Source organism: Manduca sexta, chromosome 5, assembly GCF_014839805.1.
Source record: "Manduca sexta isolate Smith_Timp_Sample1 chromosome 5, JHU_Msex_v1.0, whole genome shotgun sequence".
NCBI classification, from domain to species: Eukaryota; Metazoa; Arthropoda; class Insecta; order Lepidoptera; family Sphingidae; genus Manduca; species Manduca sexta.
In genome coordinates, this window is record NC_051119.1 from 5,108,479 (window position 1) to 5,123,408 (window position 14,930).

The following is a 14,930-nucleotide window of genomic DNA, read 5'->3' on the forward strand; positions in this document are numbered from 1 at the left end:
TCGAACAGGCCGGCATAATTGTGTCGACTGCCGAGGGCTAATCATCTCTCGTAGTCGATATTCTATTGGACCCCACTCTACCTACCATCAGGTCATTTTTCCGTCCTCTTATAAATATAAATAACCGAAACCCAAAGGATCAATTGCCAGACCTAAAGACGAAGACTTTCATCATCGTCAATGATAAACTTTTAGATTATGTATAATTTTAAAATGCAGTTTATGTATGTCTATCGGATTTTTGGACGACCAAAACCACACTCCATGTGATCATGAAGGCTCAAGTTTTTTAAACGTAGTTAGGTTAAAAAAACGCAATTCCATCTTTAAAATCATTTTAATGTCATTCGCATAAACTTAAACCATTAATACAAAACAACAAAACAGTATGTACCACATTACAAATGAGTTCTATAATAACAAATATTACACACACTGCTGCTTGGCGGTAGAAATAGACATTGTGGCTGTACCTAACCAGGCGAACTCTCTGTGAGAGACCTGCCACCAGTAAAGACAAAAAAAATACAATAAACACATACAGGTGTGAAAAGGCTATTCATTTATTATCATTTGTTTATCTATACAATTATAGAAAGCTAAAGAATTTGTTTATTTGTTTGAACGCGCTAATCTTAGGAATTATAGGTTCTAATTGATAAATTGTTTTAGTGTTGGAAAACTCCTTTATCGAGGAAGGATATATCATAACATCACGCTATGACCAATTGTAGTAGTGCATCAATAAAAAAATTGCAAAAACGGGGAAAATGTTATTACTCTTGAGAGCTTCCGTTGCGTGCGCTGAGTAAACGGTTTAAACGAAAGAAATACGTATGACGGAATTGTTACTCTTAAAAAGTTCTAAGGAATGTATTATGAAACAAAGTCCCCCGCTGCATCTGTATGCCTGTCTGACGGGTTAAACCCAAAAACATCCCAACTGATTTAGATGAAATTTGGTATGAAGATAGTTTGAGCACCCTGCAAAGAATATTGACAACTTTCTATCCCAGGAAAATATATAGCGTGACTTTTATAACGAAAACTTTAGCCCGAAAACTTTATCATCCGAGCGGTGCCGCGGACAAGAGCTAGTTTTCAATATACGATCCCAATCGCTTTTTTCGATCTGTCTCAATGATTGACCAATCAAAACAAAGATTTTTTGACATTTTTACAAATGAGTTATTTTAATTGGTTCATTCTCGAAATCGGATTGAAGATCGAGATTGGGATTATTGGAAACAGCTGATAGTTATTAGTTTTGACTTTTACTTATGAATAAAGTACAGCCGAAGATATCTGTTATTCTTATTCCTTTAATGTAGCTTTGATCCACGGGAGATAGGCGTAAATGTTTGTATATATAGCGGGAATGTCCTGCCTCCCACATTTGCTCGACCCATAGCTGACCATCCCTACAGCTGTGTACTTTCTCTCCTTCTCATACATCAGAGGACCGCCGGAGTCACCTTTGCAGGAGTCTTTACCCTCTACGCCACCGGCGCAAAGCTGTCCATTCCACACAGTTACATTAACAGGAACTTTTCTGCCGTTAGATAATATGTATAGGTCTGTTAAGTTCCGCAATTTCTCTTGGCAGTCCTGAAAACAAAAATACTTTATTATTTTTTTGAGCTGATCTTGATGATATGCGGGAACCAATTGTGATACTCCTAGTGGGTCTGCCCGAGTTAAAATCTTCACCATAAGGTGGCTTCGCGTAAGGTACCTACTGCAGCTGCTTGCACGCTTTGTTACTTTAAAAAATCGCGAGGAAACCTACATAACTGACTATTATCCAAAAAATCATTTCGAATCCGCTGGTGTCGGTGTGCCCTGTGGCTCGGGGGCATCTAAAGAATTCCGCCACGGTATCCCCTGCCTGTCGTAAAAGGCGACTCATTGGGGCTTAGAGAGAGTCGAGCGAGCAGTGGTAGGCTGCTCGCTCGACTACAGCAACTCTGAGGCGGACGACAATGCGGCTAGTAGGTCTCCCGATGTCGTAGACTCCAAAGGCGTCATTCAGCATGTGGGGGCATCTTAGCCCCTTCAATTAGAGAGGTTCCGCAATACGATATCGCGCAGGCACGGTTCCGAGCAGCTATCTTAGTGCAACAAGATACTTAAAACAGTCAAAAAAGGATAAAACATAATAAGAAGTGACAAAACATAACAACATCTTATGTTATAATATGTGGTGGTGACTGTGATTAATTATAATTTATTGTATAACACAACTCTGGTCATACTAATAAAAATGCACTTACTTCACGAGTAATATAGGGTACATCAACATGCAGCTTTACTTCACTTGTTTCGAATATTCTATATTCAAAATCTTGATAATGTACCCCCCAACCGGCGACTAGGAACTTGAAATTTGCTGGCAGCGACAGTGTGTAATCCATCTTCGGCAGGCAAATAGGACGGATGAATTCTTAAAAAAAAACATTATTTTAGCAGTGGAGGCGCCGAGGTAGAATATTTCTGTTGGTGATTCAACGAATCAGTAGGTGCAAGGTGCATTGCCACATTGAAAATATCTTTTAATTTAGCATTTAAGAGCGAAGGAAGTCCCTTTTATTTCCCGGTGCGGTTCTTGTTGTTTAAGTAATCCCCTTAAAGGAATCATCCATCGCTGCTGAAAGGATATATAATATATCCGTCCGAATAGCGACCACTGTACCAGGTGTAACACCCGCTATACAGCGGCCCACGTCAGAGTACCGCGTTCCGTGAACAGCCCGTTTCGAACAGGCCTGCATAATTGTGTCGATAGCCGAAGGATAGTCAGCTCTCCTCAATCGGCATTTGGACCCCACTCCACTTACCATCACGTGCAGTGGTGCCACTATGCGGAGCAGGTAGGGAAAATAACTAGCGGTAATTTTGAAGTTATTCTTTTGGCGCGTTAGGGAAAAATTATGAGGGTAAATTTTTACGATGCACGCTATCACTAGGGCATGCAATCCAATAATCGACAATCGATAATTTATCGGTTATCGGGCCATTCAAGAGGAACGATGAATATCGGAAAAAATACCGATAAATATCGATTAGCGAAAAAAATCCTCCACTGCCTTTTTAGTTTTTAGTCTAATTGCGAATAAATTCGCCGTATAACTTGGCCTAGAAATATAACGTTTTTACACCCACGTATTCGGGACTCGTACTAAATTTTTTACTTTGATGTATTTCGTTTATCGTAATGTAGAATTACTTTACAGAGTCAATAGATTTTTACTTTACAGAGTTATAATAAAACATTATTTCAATGTATCAAATACCTTTTTTTCTATTATTAGTGTCGTTTTCTCTACAAACATAGGATAAAGTGAAGCATAACATTTTTAGAAAGATTTTTACCTTATTACGCCAAAGAAGTATAAATTCTTACGCGCGTACATAAGTGCACCTTTTTTGTTTTCGCGGAGAAAGTGCCTTATTACTACCGCCCAGCCTTCGTGGGGGGCGACTGAGCGGTTATGCTGGGGTAACCGTGCCTTACGGCCCGGCGTTGAGCCGCCCGGATTTGATGGTGACCTTCGGGCGACGCGCGTACATAAGTGCACCTACATTTTTTTAAAATAATTCTATATACACGAGACTCAAGGCCTGCAAGCTTGAAAATTAGCAGAAGTTTGTTTGTCATGACAGCTTACACGGTTATATTCGATCAAAGAAGATAACGTCCGCAAATTTTCGTGCTTAGGGGCCGTTCAAGTATTACGTTACGCAATTTGGGGGGGGGGGTTGTTCTTATAAAACGCTACATTGCGTCACATGGGCGGGAGGGGGTTCTCGTCCGTGGGCGTTATGTAACATTGTTTTTTTATTTTAAAACAATAACAAAGGTATTTTAGCGACTTTCTGGTATTTTGCGTAAAATAATTGTGAATATTACAAAAAGTTGTCACTTTAGATTTACATAACTTTTGGATGGGAGGGGGGGTTAAAAATCTTCAAAAAATGCGTTACGTAATACTTGAACGGCCCCTTATACCGTTTGATTACAAACCTGTTCTAGGTGCCCAGACCCTGAGCCTGATGAGGGCTATATCGTGCTGTCCGTAAATATTGTTTGGCTTCAAGTAGTCTGGATGAGGTATGATCTCATCTATTGGTGCCCGTAAAATGCCTTGGTTGCAATCTGGTTGGCCCCCACTTTTCGAAACGCAGTCGGGTCCCTCATTCGTCGTGTTGTATTCTCCGAGACGAACGAATTTGCTGAAAGCAAATATCCAAATAGACATGCACGGCATCCTTAGTAGAATAATATAATAATATCAGTCCTGTTTAACAGTCCATCTGCTGGGTACGGGCCACCTCTACTACTGAAAAGTTTTAGATTTTAGTCAACCTCGCTGACCGTGTGCGGGTTGATACACTTCACATATCTCGAAATTCTTATGGAGAACTTCTCAAGTACGCAGATTTCCTTACGATATTTCACCCAGAAAGCAAGCGACACACCTTCTGAGTCACCAAATAAAAGACGGCCTGCACCAAGCGGTAGCAGTCGTTACTTTGGTAAAAGATGCTTCAAATGCAACACTTACGGCGTTCCCGCTTCCAGAATAGGTCCCTTGACACAGTGACCCGCGGTGAGGACGTATTTGTTGCTGATGAGGAATCCGCCGCACAACAGTCTCGATGTTTCCAGTTTGGCGTATTCTATTATCACTAGCCAAGGGTACTGGTTGATGCCAGTTGCGGTGCCACCTGGAAGGAAAGTCCATGTTTACCAACGACACTACATGTTCACAAAATGACGCCAATAAACGATACCAATCCATTTTTTCGATCTATATCAAAAATTAAAATTCAGGTTTTTAACATGGTCTTTGTTGTAGGAAAGCTTTCTTGATAGTCCTTGATAGTATAGGGCATCAGTATAAAAATACAGAAGCCAAAGCTGATTCCACAACAACGTTTCACGTTCAAGAAATTCCTAGCATCTACTCTATTTTTAAACGGGCACAGAAACGTAACTCCAGTAGACTTGTGTGCCTACAATGAGACAACAAACACGACACGACTTGTATCATTTTATTAGTATTGTTTGAGACTAACATGTGACTAACGTATTGGTCTCTCGATCAATCACAAACATCAAAATTAACATGGGCTTACGAGTCGCATTACTTGAGACATTCCAAGGGGGCTGGTGGTATATGGTGAGGTATCCAGATAGAGTATCGATTAACGAAGGTGATTATTCCTCACCAGTCAACACAATTATGCCATCTAGCGAATGAATGAATACATCCTGATACAGGAATGGGTAATATTGACGTGGGAAAGTATTAGGTGTTTAAACCATGTATATGATGGTCACTAACCAGCTGATACTAATCCTTACCAGGAGTTCATGGTCGTTGACCACTAGTATGAAAAAGGATGATTGTTCCTCACCAATGATTCTATCACTCACGCTGGAGTCCAAGCCGCAGCAGTCGCTGTCAGGGTCCGGGGGAAACGCTGATTGTTCACAAGTCACCGGTACATTTTTGGCAGGAACTGCTGACGATACTTCTGGGCCGCAACAGACGCTGTTTTCTTCAGGGCCGGCGCAACTGTAACAAAAATATTATATCTATATTCTGTATTATTATACAGGGTGTCCCAAAAAATAGTGTCAAGCGGAGGTCCAGACATGGAGCACCCCTTGGGGTATATATGTTCCGCGATTTTTCATAGTTTTCGAGTTATGAATATTTTATCTCCGCCCATCCTAAGATGATTCCTTCTTCTTCCCCTACTCTTTCTTCCCAGCTATCCCATTCGCAGGTTGCGCCGGAGTTGACTGCGAGGTCTGATACCTAAAAAAATCCTTTGCTATCGCCACTACTATCGGATAGCACATACAATACGTGGAACTTACAATAATATCCTTATTATGAACCAAGTTAAACATCTACAAGTAGGCGATCTACGTTTCCTTATCTTCTATAATCACAAAAACACTATTTATCTATATATAAAAGAAGATCGTGTTAGTACACTATTTATAACTCAATAACGGCTGAACTGATTTGGCTGAAAATTGGTGGAGAGGTAGCCTAGAACCAGGAGACGGACATAGAATTTTTATCCCGTTCCCGTGGGACGTGACATAAATCGTGGTATAATAAAATGCAATTGATATAGAATAACAAAACGCAACAGACAGAAAAAGGAAAAATTTATCAGTCAAAACATCAGTGTAGCCGTTCATTTCATATTTGAAGATATGATGCCCTTCAAACTATTGGCATTTCCTTATTATTAGAACATAAATCGTAAATTTTGCTTCTTTACAATTCTCACTAATGTTATAAATGTATGCGTGTTTGACATATATCTATACATATTATAGAACAAAGTCCCCCTCTCTGTCTGTTTGTATGTTGTCGATTTTCTCAAAATCTACGAAACGGATTTTTGTGAAATTTGGTATGGAGATCGTTTAAGACTCTGGGAAGGAAGGGTACTATCACGGGAAAATTTATAGCGGGACTTTTATCCCGAGAAAATCCTTCACGCGAGCGAAGCTGAGAGCAAAAGCTAGTTTTATACAAAAAAATCAATAAATACAAATGATGACATTTGCGATGCGATTCATTTAATATTTATTAATATGGTTAGGTATATCATAACAAGCTAACAAGTTTAATGAATTTATAAACCATCTTGAGGATCCAATGCCAATTCCGATAAAAATATTTAGACATATTAAGGTTTGTAGACAAAAAATGCTACAGATAAATAAAATTTACTATTTCTTTTACTTTAGAGATAACTAGTCGAGAAAATGAGCAGGCTTGTTAGTATCGGTAAACATATGGAGATAAAAGATAAATACGAGAAAAAGTGTCAATAAAACTTTGTCGTGGCGCGCACTTTTGCCCTTCAAGTGCGATGCAGGTAGACATCACATACCTTAGAAACTCTTGCGAAGAATTCCTACGTATATACGATTCTTCACAATAATTTGCTGCACCGTCATAATATTTGTTATTGGCCTACCGATACATGAGTATAAGTCACAATAACCACAAAATATAAGATCTATACCTTTCAAATAAATGAATAATACGAGGGATAATTTACAAAGAACACACCTGTAACTTCCAAATCAGGGGAGTGTCGGTTGAATTTTGAACCATCTGAGACATCGACAATTTAATTTTAACGCGGTCAACGCTTTGTATAGTGTAAGATACACCGACAAGGTGTTTTGTGACTCATAGAAATATTTTTGTATCTCACACAGAATTCTTGAGGAACACCTTCTCCTCTTCATTAAGTGGATCATCCTGTATCTCGGCGAGGTGTGTGCACTTCTGTATGTTAACGCACTCCCCTGGCTTGCTGTTGGGCGTCAGGCAGGAGAACTTCTCTGACTCAGGACAGCACACCTGGAACCAATGAATGAGGCAGTCGGTTAGTAATAAAAGTCTCTGTAAATTAAGACTGTGTTTTGGATTGTGACGACATTGTGTAAAATGGTATGAGATATGCAGTCACTTAGCCGTGCCAGAATAAGAAAAGGTCTTTGTCAATAAACGATGCCAATCTTGATCTACGTTCCAATGCCAGGAATAAATAAAATAAAATAAATAAAAAAATAAAAAGCCTTTTATTTCTTATTACTTCAACTAAAAAAATATGATAAGATACTTAACTAATTTAACTAATTTTATCTCTAACAATATGCTTATATAAAATTAATTGATATCTAACTAATAAGAACCCCTCGTTTCGAAGGTGAAGGCCTCCTCTAGAGTTTTCCATTTGTCCCTATCTTTAGCCGTGTTCATCCAACTTTCACCTGCCACCTGCACTACATCATCTGCCCACCTGGCCGTTGGTCTACCTCTCTTTCTGGTGCCTGATGGTCCGGTCCAAGAAGTCAGTCTTTGAGTCCATCGATTGTCGGTCAACCTGGCTATGTGACCAGCCCAGCGCCACTTTAATTTCTTTGAGTGGCACAGTGCATCTATAACTTTCGTCTTTTCCCTTATATTTTTGTGAGGTATTTTCTGTAGTCTTTTTACTTTCGAAATACTCCTCTCCATACTTCTTTGGCATGATTTAATTTTGTTCTCTATTCGCTTGGTAAATTTCCAAGTCTGACTGGCGTATGTCAGAGAAGGGAGAATGCAAGAATCCATGACTTTTTGTTTTATTCTTAATGACATATCACTTTTTAATACTTCTTTTAGGCTCCAAAATTTCTTCCACGCGTTTGTTACTCTCCTTTCTATTTCGTGTTCATTGCTCAGTTTATAAAATGAAATTTGCTTACCCAGGTAGATAAAGGAATCAGTATAGGATAGCTCTGTGTTTTCTAAGTACAAGGGAGTTTTGATGCTATTTGTCATAATAACGGTTTTACTCCGGTTTATTTCTAGTCCAACCTTTTTACTCGCTGTGTTAAGTGTGTTGATCATTAATTGTAGCTGTGTGGTATTCTCAGACATAAGGACAATATCATCAACAAATCTTAAGTGGCTCATGAAATTACCATTTATATTTATACCGAATGTATCCCAATTTAGTTGATCAAATACTGACTGCAATACCGAAATAAAAATCGTTGGTGATATAGGATCTCCCTGTCTTACTCCTCTCTTAATATGTATAGGTGGTCCGATTGATTCTAATTTAATTCTGCTTTGAGAATTGGTGTAGAGATGTTGCAGAACTTTTATATATGCCATTTCAATATTCTGTGTGTGAAGAGCTTCCCATATTGAATGGTGATATAAAGTATCAAAAGCTTTCTGATAGTCTATAAACAATAGGTAGAGTGGCCTGTGGTACTCTTGATATTTCTCTATAAGCATTTCAACTGAGTGGATATGATCCACAGTGGAAAAACCTCCTCTGAATCCAGCCTGTTCAAAAGGTTGGTGTTTTTCAATTGTTCTTCGTATTCTCTTCTCTAAAACTGCTGAAAATAATTTATAAAGTGAAGGAAGTAAACTAATCGGCCGATAGTTACTTATGTTATTTGGGTCTCCTTTTTTATAAATCAAAATTATATTTGACTCTGTCCATTGTTTCGGAATCGTACCTGTTTTTAAAACCAAGTTGAAGAGCTGTGTTATGGGACTGACAAGGTAAGGGCATGCTTTTTTTAGGGCTTCATTGGTTATTTTATCAGAACCTGGGCTTTTTCCTACCTTTAATGTAGCTATTATCTTTATTACCTCTGACTCTTCTATATCTGGTATTTCTGGCAAATAAGATCTTTCATTGTAAGGTAAATAAATGTCATGAATTTCTAAGTTATACAAGTTGGCGTAAAAATTTGATGCAATTTGCAATATTTCGTTTCTGTTACAGGTACTTTTATTTGAGGCTTGGAGTCCCTCAATCCAAGTTTTGTGGGATCTTAATTCTTTATTAGCTTGTTTTAGGCTTCCTGTTATCATTACATGTTTTTCAATAATATTTGAACGATGATTTTTATAGTCGTAGCGAATATATTTGCTGATAAGTTTATAGAGAGCTTTTAATTCATTTTTCGTACTTCTGGTTTTTGGTTTAGTCCTTTGTAACTGTTGTCTTCTCTTCATCAAATTTCTTGTTCGGGGTGATATAATATGGTAGTTATTTTTTTGTTCTGAAGAATCTTTAGCTTTTCTGAGACTATTATCTATGATACTAATAATTTCATCGTGGAGGAATGCCAGGAATAATGCCAGGAATAATACAATCAAAATAAGTTATTTGGGAGTATGTGAAAATAGATAAAAAAGAGCGGCGATAGCCTAGTTGGTTGTGGAACGGACTGCCGAGACGAATGTCCTCAGGCAGGGCACACACCTCTGTCTTTTATAAAATTATGTGTGTATACTTTGTGAATTATCGCTTGCTTTAACGATGAAGGAAAACATCGTGAGGAAACTTGCACACCTGAGAAGTTCTCTATAGGAATTTGGAAAGCGTGTGAAGTCTACTAATCCGCACTAGGCCAGCGTGGTGGACTAAGGCCTAATCCCTCTCAGTAGTAGAGGAAGCCCGAGCCCAACAGTGGGACACAGTATATAATACACGGCTGATATTATATTAATATATTTTAAAAAAACTTTACTCTGATTGGTCAATTTTCGCGATGGATCGGAAAAAAATTAATGAAATCGTTTGTTCAAAATGGATGTGAGTTGGCCACCAAACTAATTTTAACCTTATAAGTATTAGGTACCTTTGGTGTTTTCCCTTCATATCCACAGTTAGTATCCCTCAGGAAATTCTCGTCCTGGATTGTTTTAATTTTCTTGTCGAAAATTTTTTTCACCGCCTCGCACTCGCCTAAGATCTTGCAAGTACCTTTATCGTTGTTTGGAAGTGTACACGTCTCTGAAAAAAAACATATAGTAATGATAACGGACTCCAAGTAACTGACTAACCAGTGTGTTATGATAAAATATTTTTTCATTTTTACTAGTTTTGAAGGCATTTTGAAGATGTTATCATTGGTGCGGTCTAGGAAAGGCTTATTGGAAAAAGAAACTATTCGTAGTATAGATTTTATTTCTTCAGCAGACAGCTCCACCTTACAACAAGGTCATAAAGAAACGATTCATGACAGTCGGCATAATTATGCCGGCCTGTTGGAACCGGATATCCTCGTATACAGGCTGATCCCGGAACGCGACACACGTACGTGTCGTGTTCCGGGATCACTTCCACTTACGTGAGCCACTGATGGGCTTTGATACCATGTGTAGGGTGGTCGCTATCCGGGCGGATATAAAATATATCCTACCGCCAGCAAAATTATATAGCCGTTATATATTCAACAACGGCCCTTTTCATTAAAATATCCCATTTTAATCTTCGATCTGATCCAAAGAATAAACCGAATAAAATAAGTTACAACGTTATATTAATAAGAATATACTAATAAGAAGCGCTGGCTTGACTCTGGGAAGATATGTATGGGAGTCCATGGTCTCACTGAGAATGGTGCAAAAGACCAGGCGAAATGAAAGGATTGCAGTAGGAAGGCAGACCCTGGCACCTAGGACGGGATAACACCAAGCACAAGAGAAGCGGTGAAACTTTGAAGCGATACCTTATCAATTGAACACTAAAAATATGTACGCCGTTGAAAACCTAGTACGCTTTCATCGTCACATGTTAAAATTAGAGACACCTTTTTATTTTATTTATTAACCTATGACATTATAAAACAAAAGTTCTTACGTAGTACATATATATCGATGAGTTGATCGAAAAATATCGATATCTAAATTTAAAGATTTTATAAACAAAAAATAACTTACGTCCACTCGCAAAGCTTGCACTAACCGCGAAGACACACAATATGAGTACTATATTCATGTTTACTGTTCGGACACCGCGCGACCGTCTCTCACGACGGCTCGGACACTAAGCAAGGAAACTAGTTGGATAACTTTATTCCATAATACCAGTTATACGTATTAGGTAATATATATATTTGTGCCGACAGAGAACATTTAAATCTGAGAAATACGTCACGAATGCAGGTACGAAGTTTGCGAGTAAGCAAATTTGCTCGCGCGCACCGAGGTGGACGTATTTTTAATTTTGCAGTTTAGTGCGAATATGGCGTGTGCGTGAGTGTATTTCTGACTGAATATGCGTTGTTGCTGCTGCGACGAATTCTCTTAAAGTAGTAGTAGTGGCATTCGATTGTGTAAAATTTAAATTTGGTTTTACTGATTTTTTTATTGCTTTTAATGACGGACGAGCTTGCCGTTCGCCTGATGGTAAGCGATACGACCGCCCATAAACAGTAGAAACACCAACACCTTGAATTACAAAGTATTGTTTGGTATTCCACTGCGTCTCATTATGTCCAGTAGTTACACCGGCTACAATGTTCTTCAAATCGAAAAACAACAGTGACTACAAACTGCTGCCCGGAAGGACTCTTAAATATGAGACACCTACCACCAGTAAATTGTGGATTTATTTTATTCTAAACATACACTTTATAATATTACATCTACAGTTTAAAAGACATTTTTGAAAATGTTCATTTCAAGAAGATAACTACGTGGTTTCATTTAGTAACGCAATATCAAAATAACTCTGTATACTTGTTATGTTAAATACCTAGTCTTGCCATAAATATTGTAATAAAGAAAAAAGAAAATTGTTAACTGCAAATAACATTTATTACTTTTACAGTGTGTCAGTTTAATACATAAATATAAAACAATTAAAAATATAAAAAGCTTATTCGAAGTGGTCTCCATTGGCTGCAATACAGTCCTTTAAACGATGAGGCCAGTTATCAATAGAAGCACGCACTCTTTCCATGGGAAAATTCTTCACTGCCAATCGTATAGATTGTTTTAGGGACTCAAATTATCATGGCGTTTAGAGCAAGCTGTACTCTCTAAAACTGACCACAAATCATAATCCAGCGGATTAAGATCGGGACTAGACGACGGCCAGTCTTCAGCTCTGATGAAGTCCGAAACGTTCGATTCCAACCAAGACTGCGTGGACCGAGCTTTATGACCCGGCGCCGAGTCTTGCTGGAAGGACCATACTTGGTTATTGAACATGGTGATGTTAAGGGGCTTAACTACCTTCTCAAGAATGGTATCTTGATACACTTGTGCCGATGTTTTGATACCTTTTTCACAAAAATATAGCTCAGTCACTCCTTCATAGCTAACACCCCACCAAACCATCACTGAAGTCGGATAATGTCCACGTTGCACTCTGTCGACTAATTGGGAAGCTTCCTTAGAGCTTTGAGCATAAATACGGTCATTTTGTTTGTTAAAATGTTGCTCAATTGTAAAAATTTTCTCATCCGTAAACAAAATTTTTCTGTGACCTCCCTTTGCGTACCGCTTCAGTAGTTGTCTCGATTTTACCACCCTATTCTTCTTTAAATTATCAGTTAAGAAATGGCCAGTGCGTCTCTTATAGGCTGCAAGTCCTAAGTCATCTTTTAAAATACGCGACATGGTTCTAGGTGCTATCTTCATTTCCCGAGATAAAATCTTTTGCTTTCGGACAGGATTTCTTCGAATTCTTTCCCTTACTGCTTTGACCACCTTTTTCGTACGAACACTACGTGGACGGCCAGATCTTTTTCTGTCACAAACAGAGGAGGAGGTCTCATTGTACCTATTAATAGCCCGGTACACAAACATTTTACTAATACCAAGTGTATGGAGAGTTTTAAAAATTGCATTTGGCTCCATACCTACTTTGTGTAATGCTATCACAGCGATTCGGTTCTCTTTATCACCCCACACCATTTTAATATCGCAAAATATTTTACAATGTATTGGCGCCAAAATGAGAAAACACAATGAACAATCGTATAAAAATGACAGATTCGAAATTCAAATGTAATATTTTTTTATAATTAAGTGTAACAGTATTTATGGCCAGACTAAGTATATTAATATAGGTATAGAAAATGAGAATTAAACAAATTCACAAACTTATTTACTGTGGTTGTTTTAATTTTATATGTGGACACTGTTTCATTAATTTCATAATGAAAAGCCTTTAAAATTGTCAGTATCGGACATCTCCTAAAGTACACATCATTTTATTTGCAACCAATAATATTAGACAATTATGCTTTTCGAACTTGTGCCACATGTAAGGTGGTGTACTTTGCCTCTTCTCTCCCTCTATTATGTGGGCCACTCGTCAACAGAATGTCATTGTCAATACTGCCGCGCTAAGCTCAAAAGCGGTACCTCAAAAAAAATCAAAATCTTGATTTTTATGTCGTCAGATATTTTAAAGTAATACCCATCTAATGAACTAACCTAAATAACGGTATCTTGTTTAGAACTTATAAAAAAAACTTAAGTGTTTCTCTACCTCAGTTTTACATACAAAACTATAAAACTATATTTACAGAACTTCGATTATCTCGAAATAAGGTTTGTCTGACACACCGCTTTTGCACTTAACATGGCAGAACCAGGTGAAGCTGAGTATATTGTGTGTAACGCAATAAATAAAAGCGGGATTATCTAAATATAAATTATAATAATTTCTGAATAATAATAATTCACATAACTTGCTCCATCCTTTGGAATAATTTTGCCAACCTCAAGTAAGGCAGATACACTATAAACTTCCTGGCACACACATATAAAAAAAAACTATGTTAGAAATTGGATGACGACAAAGTAGAAACAAGTGCTGTTACACTGAAGAACAACAAAGTACTTCACAGACGAATAGCAACATGAACAAGAATGAACGAATACCAATATTACAATAGAGAGTGTGAGAAAAAAAAACATGAAGGAAGGAAATATAATTTAATGTTAATAATAAGGATCAAATTTGATAATTTTTTTATAATATCTTATAATTATGCGAATGTTGGACATTGAAATAAAACTATTATACGGATTTGATTGCGGTTTTTTTGTATTATTATTTTCTCCCAACGTTTCGAAGACTGTGTGTTAATCGTCCGAAACATCAAAGTAGCAATATCTACTTACATTCATTTACAATTATACCTTTTTTTACATTTTTTAGCTGTTTACTGTACGATTTACGCAGAATGATCTAAGGAGAAAAAAATAATATAAATAACCGCGATAAAATCCGTAAATAGTTTTATTTCAATAAATTATAAATGATTTACATTTTTAAGATAATATAAGTTTATACCATGTTTCTTCCTAGAAAGAAGAGTAGTAGAGTAAAACACATTGTATTAAACATAATTTTATTAGTAACTACCTTTTGTCCGCGACTCTGCACGCGTGGATAAGTTTTTCTGGGATAGATATTTACCCATGATATCCGGTTCCAACAGACCGGCGTAATTGTATCGACTGCCGAGGGCTAATCATCTCTCGTCAGCCGACATTCTATTGGACCCACTCCAGTTATTATCATGTACAGTGAAGTCATTTTCTCGTGCCATATAAAAAACGCAA

General features: G+C 37.6%; 1 protein-coding gene across 1 annotated transcript; it reads right to left on the reverse strand.

The window, feature by feature from the left end:
* Positions 1-318: 318 nt before the first annotated feature.
* LOC115449908 (phenoloxidase-activating enzyme) lies at positions 319-11,547 on the reverse strand. Its single transcript, XM_030177800.2, has 8 exons — positions 11,286-11,547; positions 10,202-10,356; positions 7,258-7,406; positions 5,422-5,582; positions 4,566-4,728; positions 4,025-4,233; positions 2,274-2,443; positions 319-1,608 (listed from the first exon to the last, which is right to left on the reverse strand). The coding sequence occupies exons 1-8, from the start codon at positions 11,341-11,343 to the stop codon at positions 1,315-1,317; spliced, it is 1,359 nt and encodes a 452-aa protein (XP_030033660.1). The 5' UTR covers positions 11,344-11,547; the 3' UTR covers positions 319-1,314.
* Positions 11,548-14,930: the final 3,383 nt, after the last annotated feature.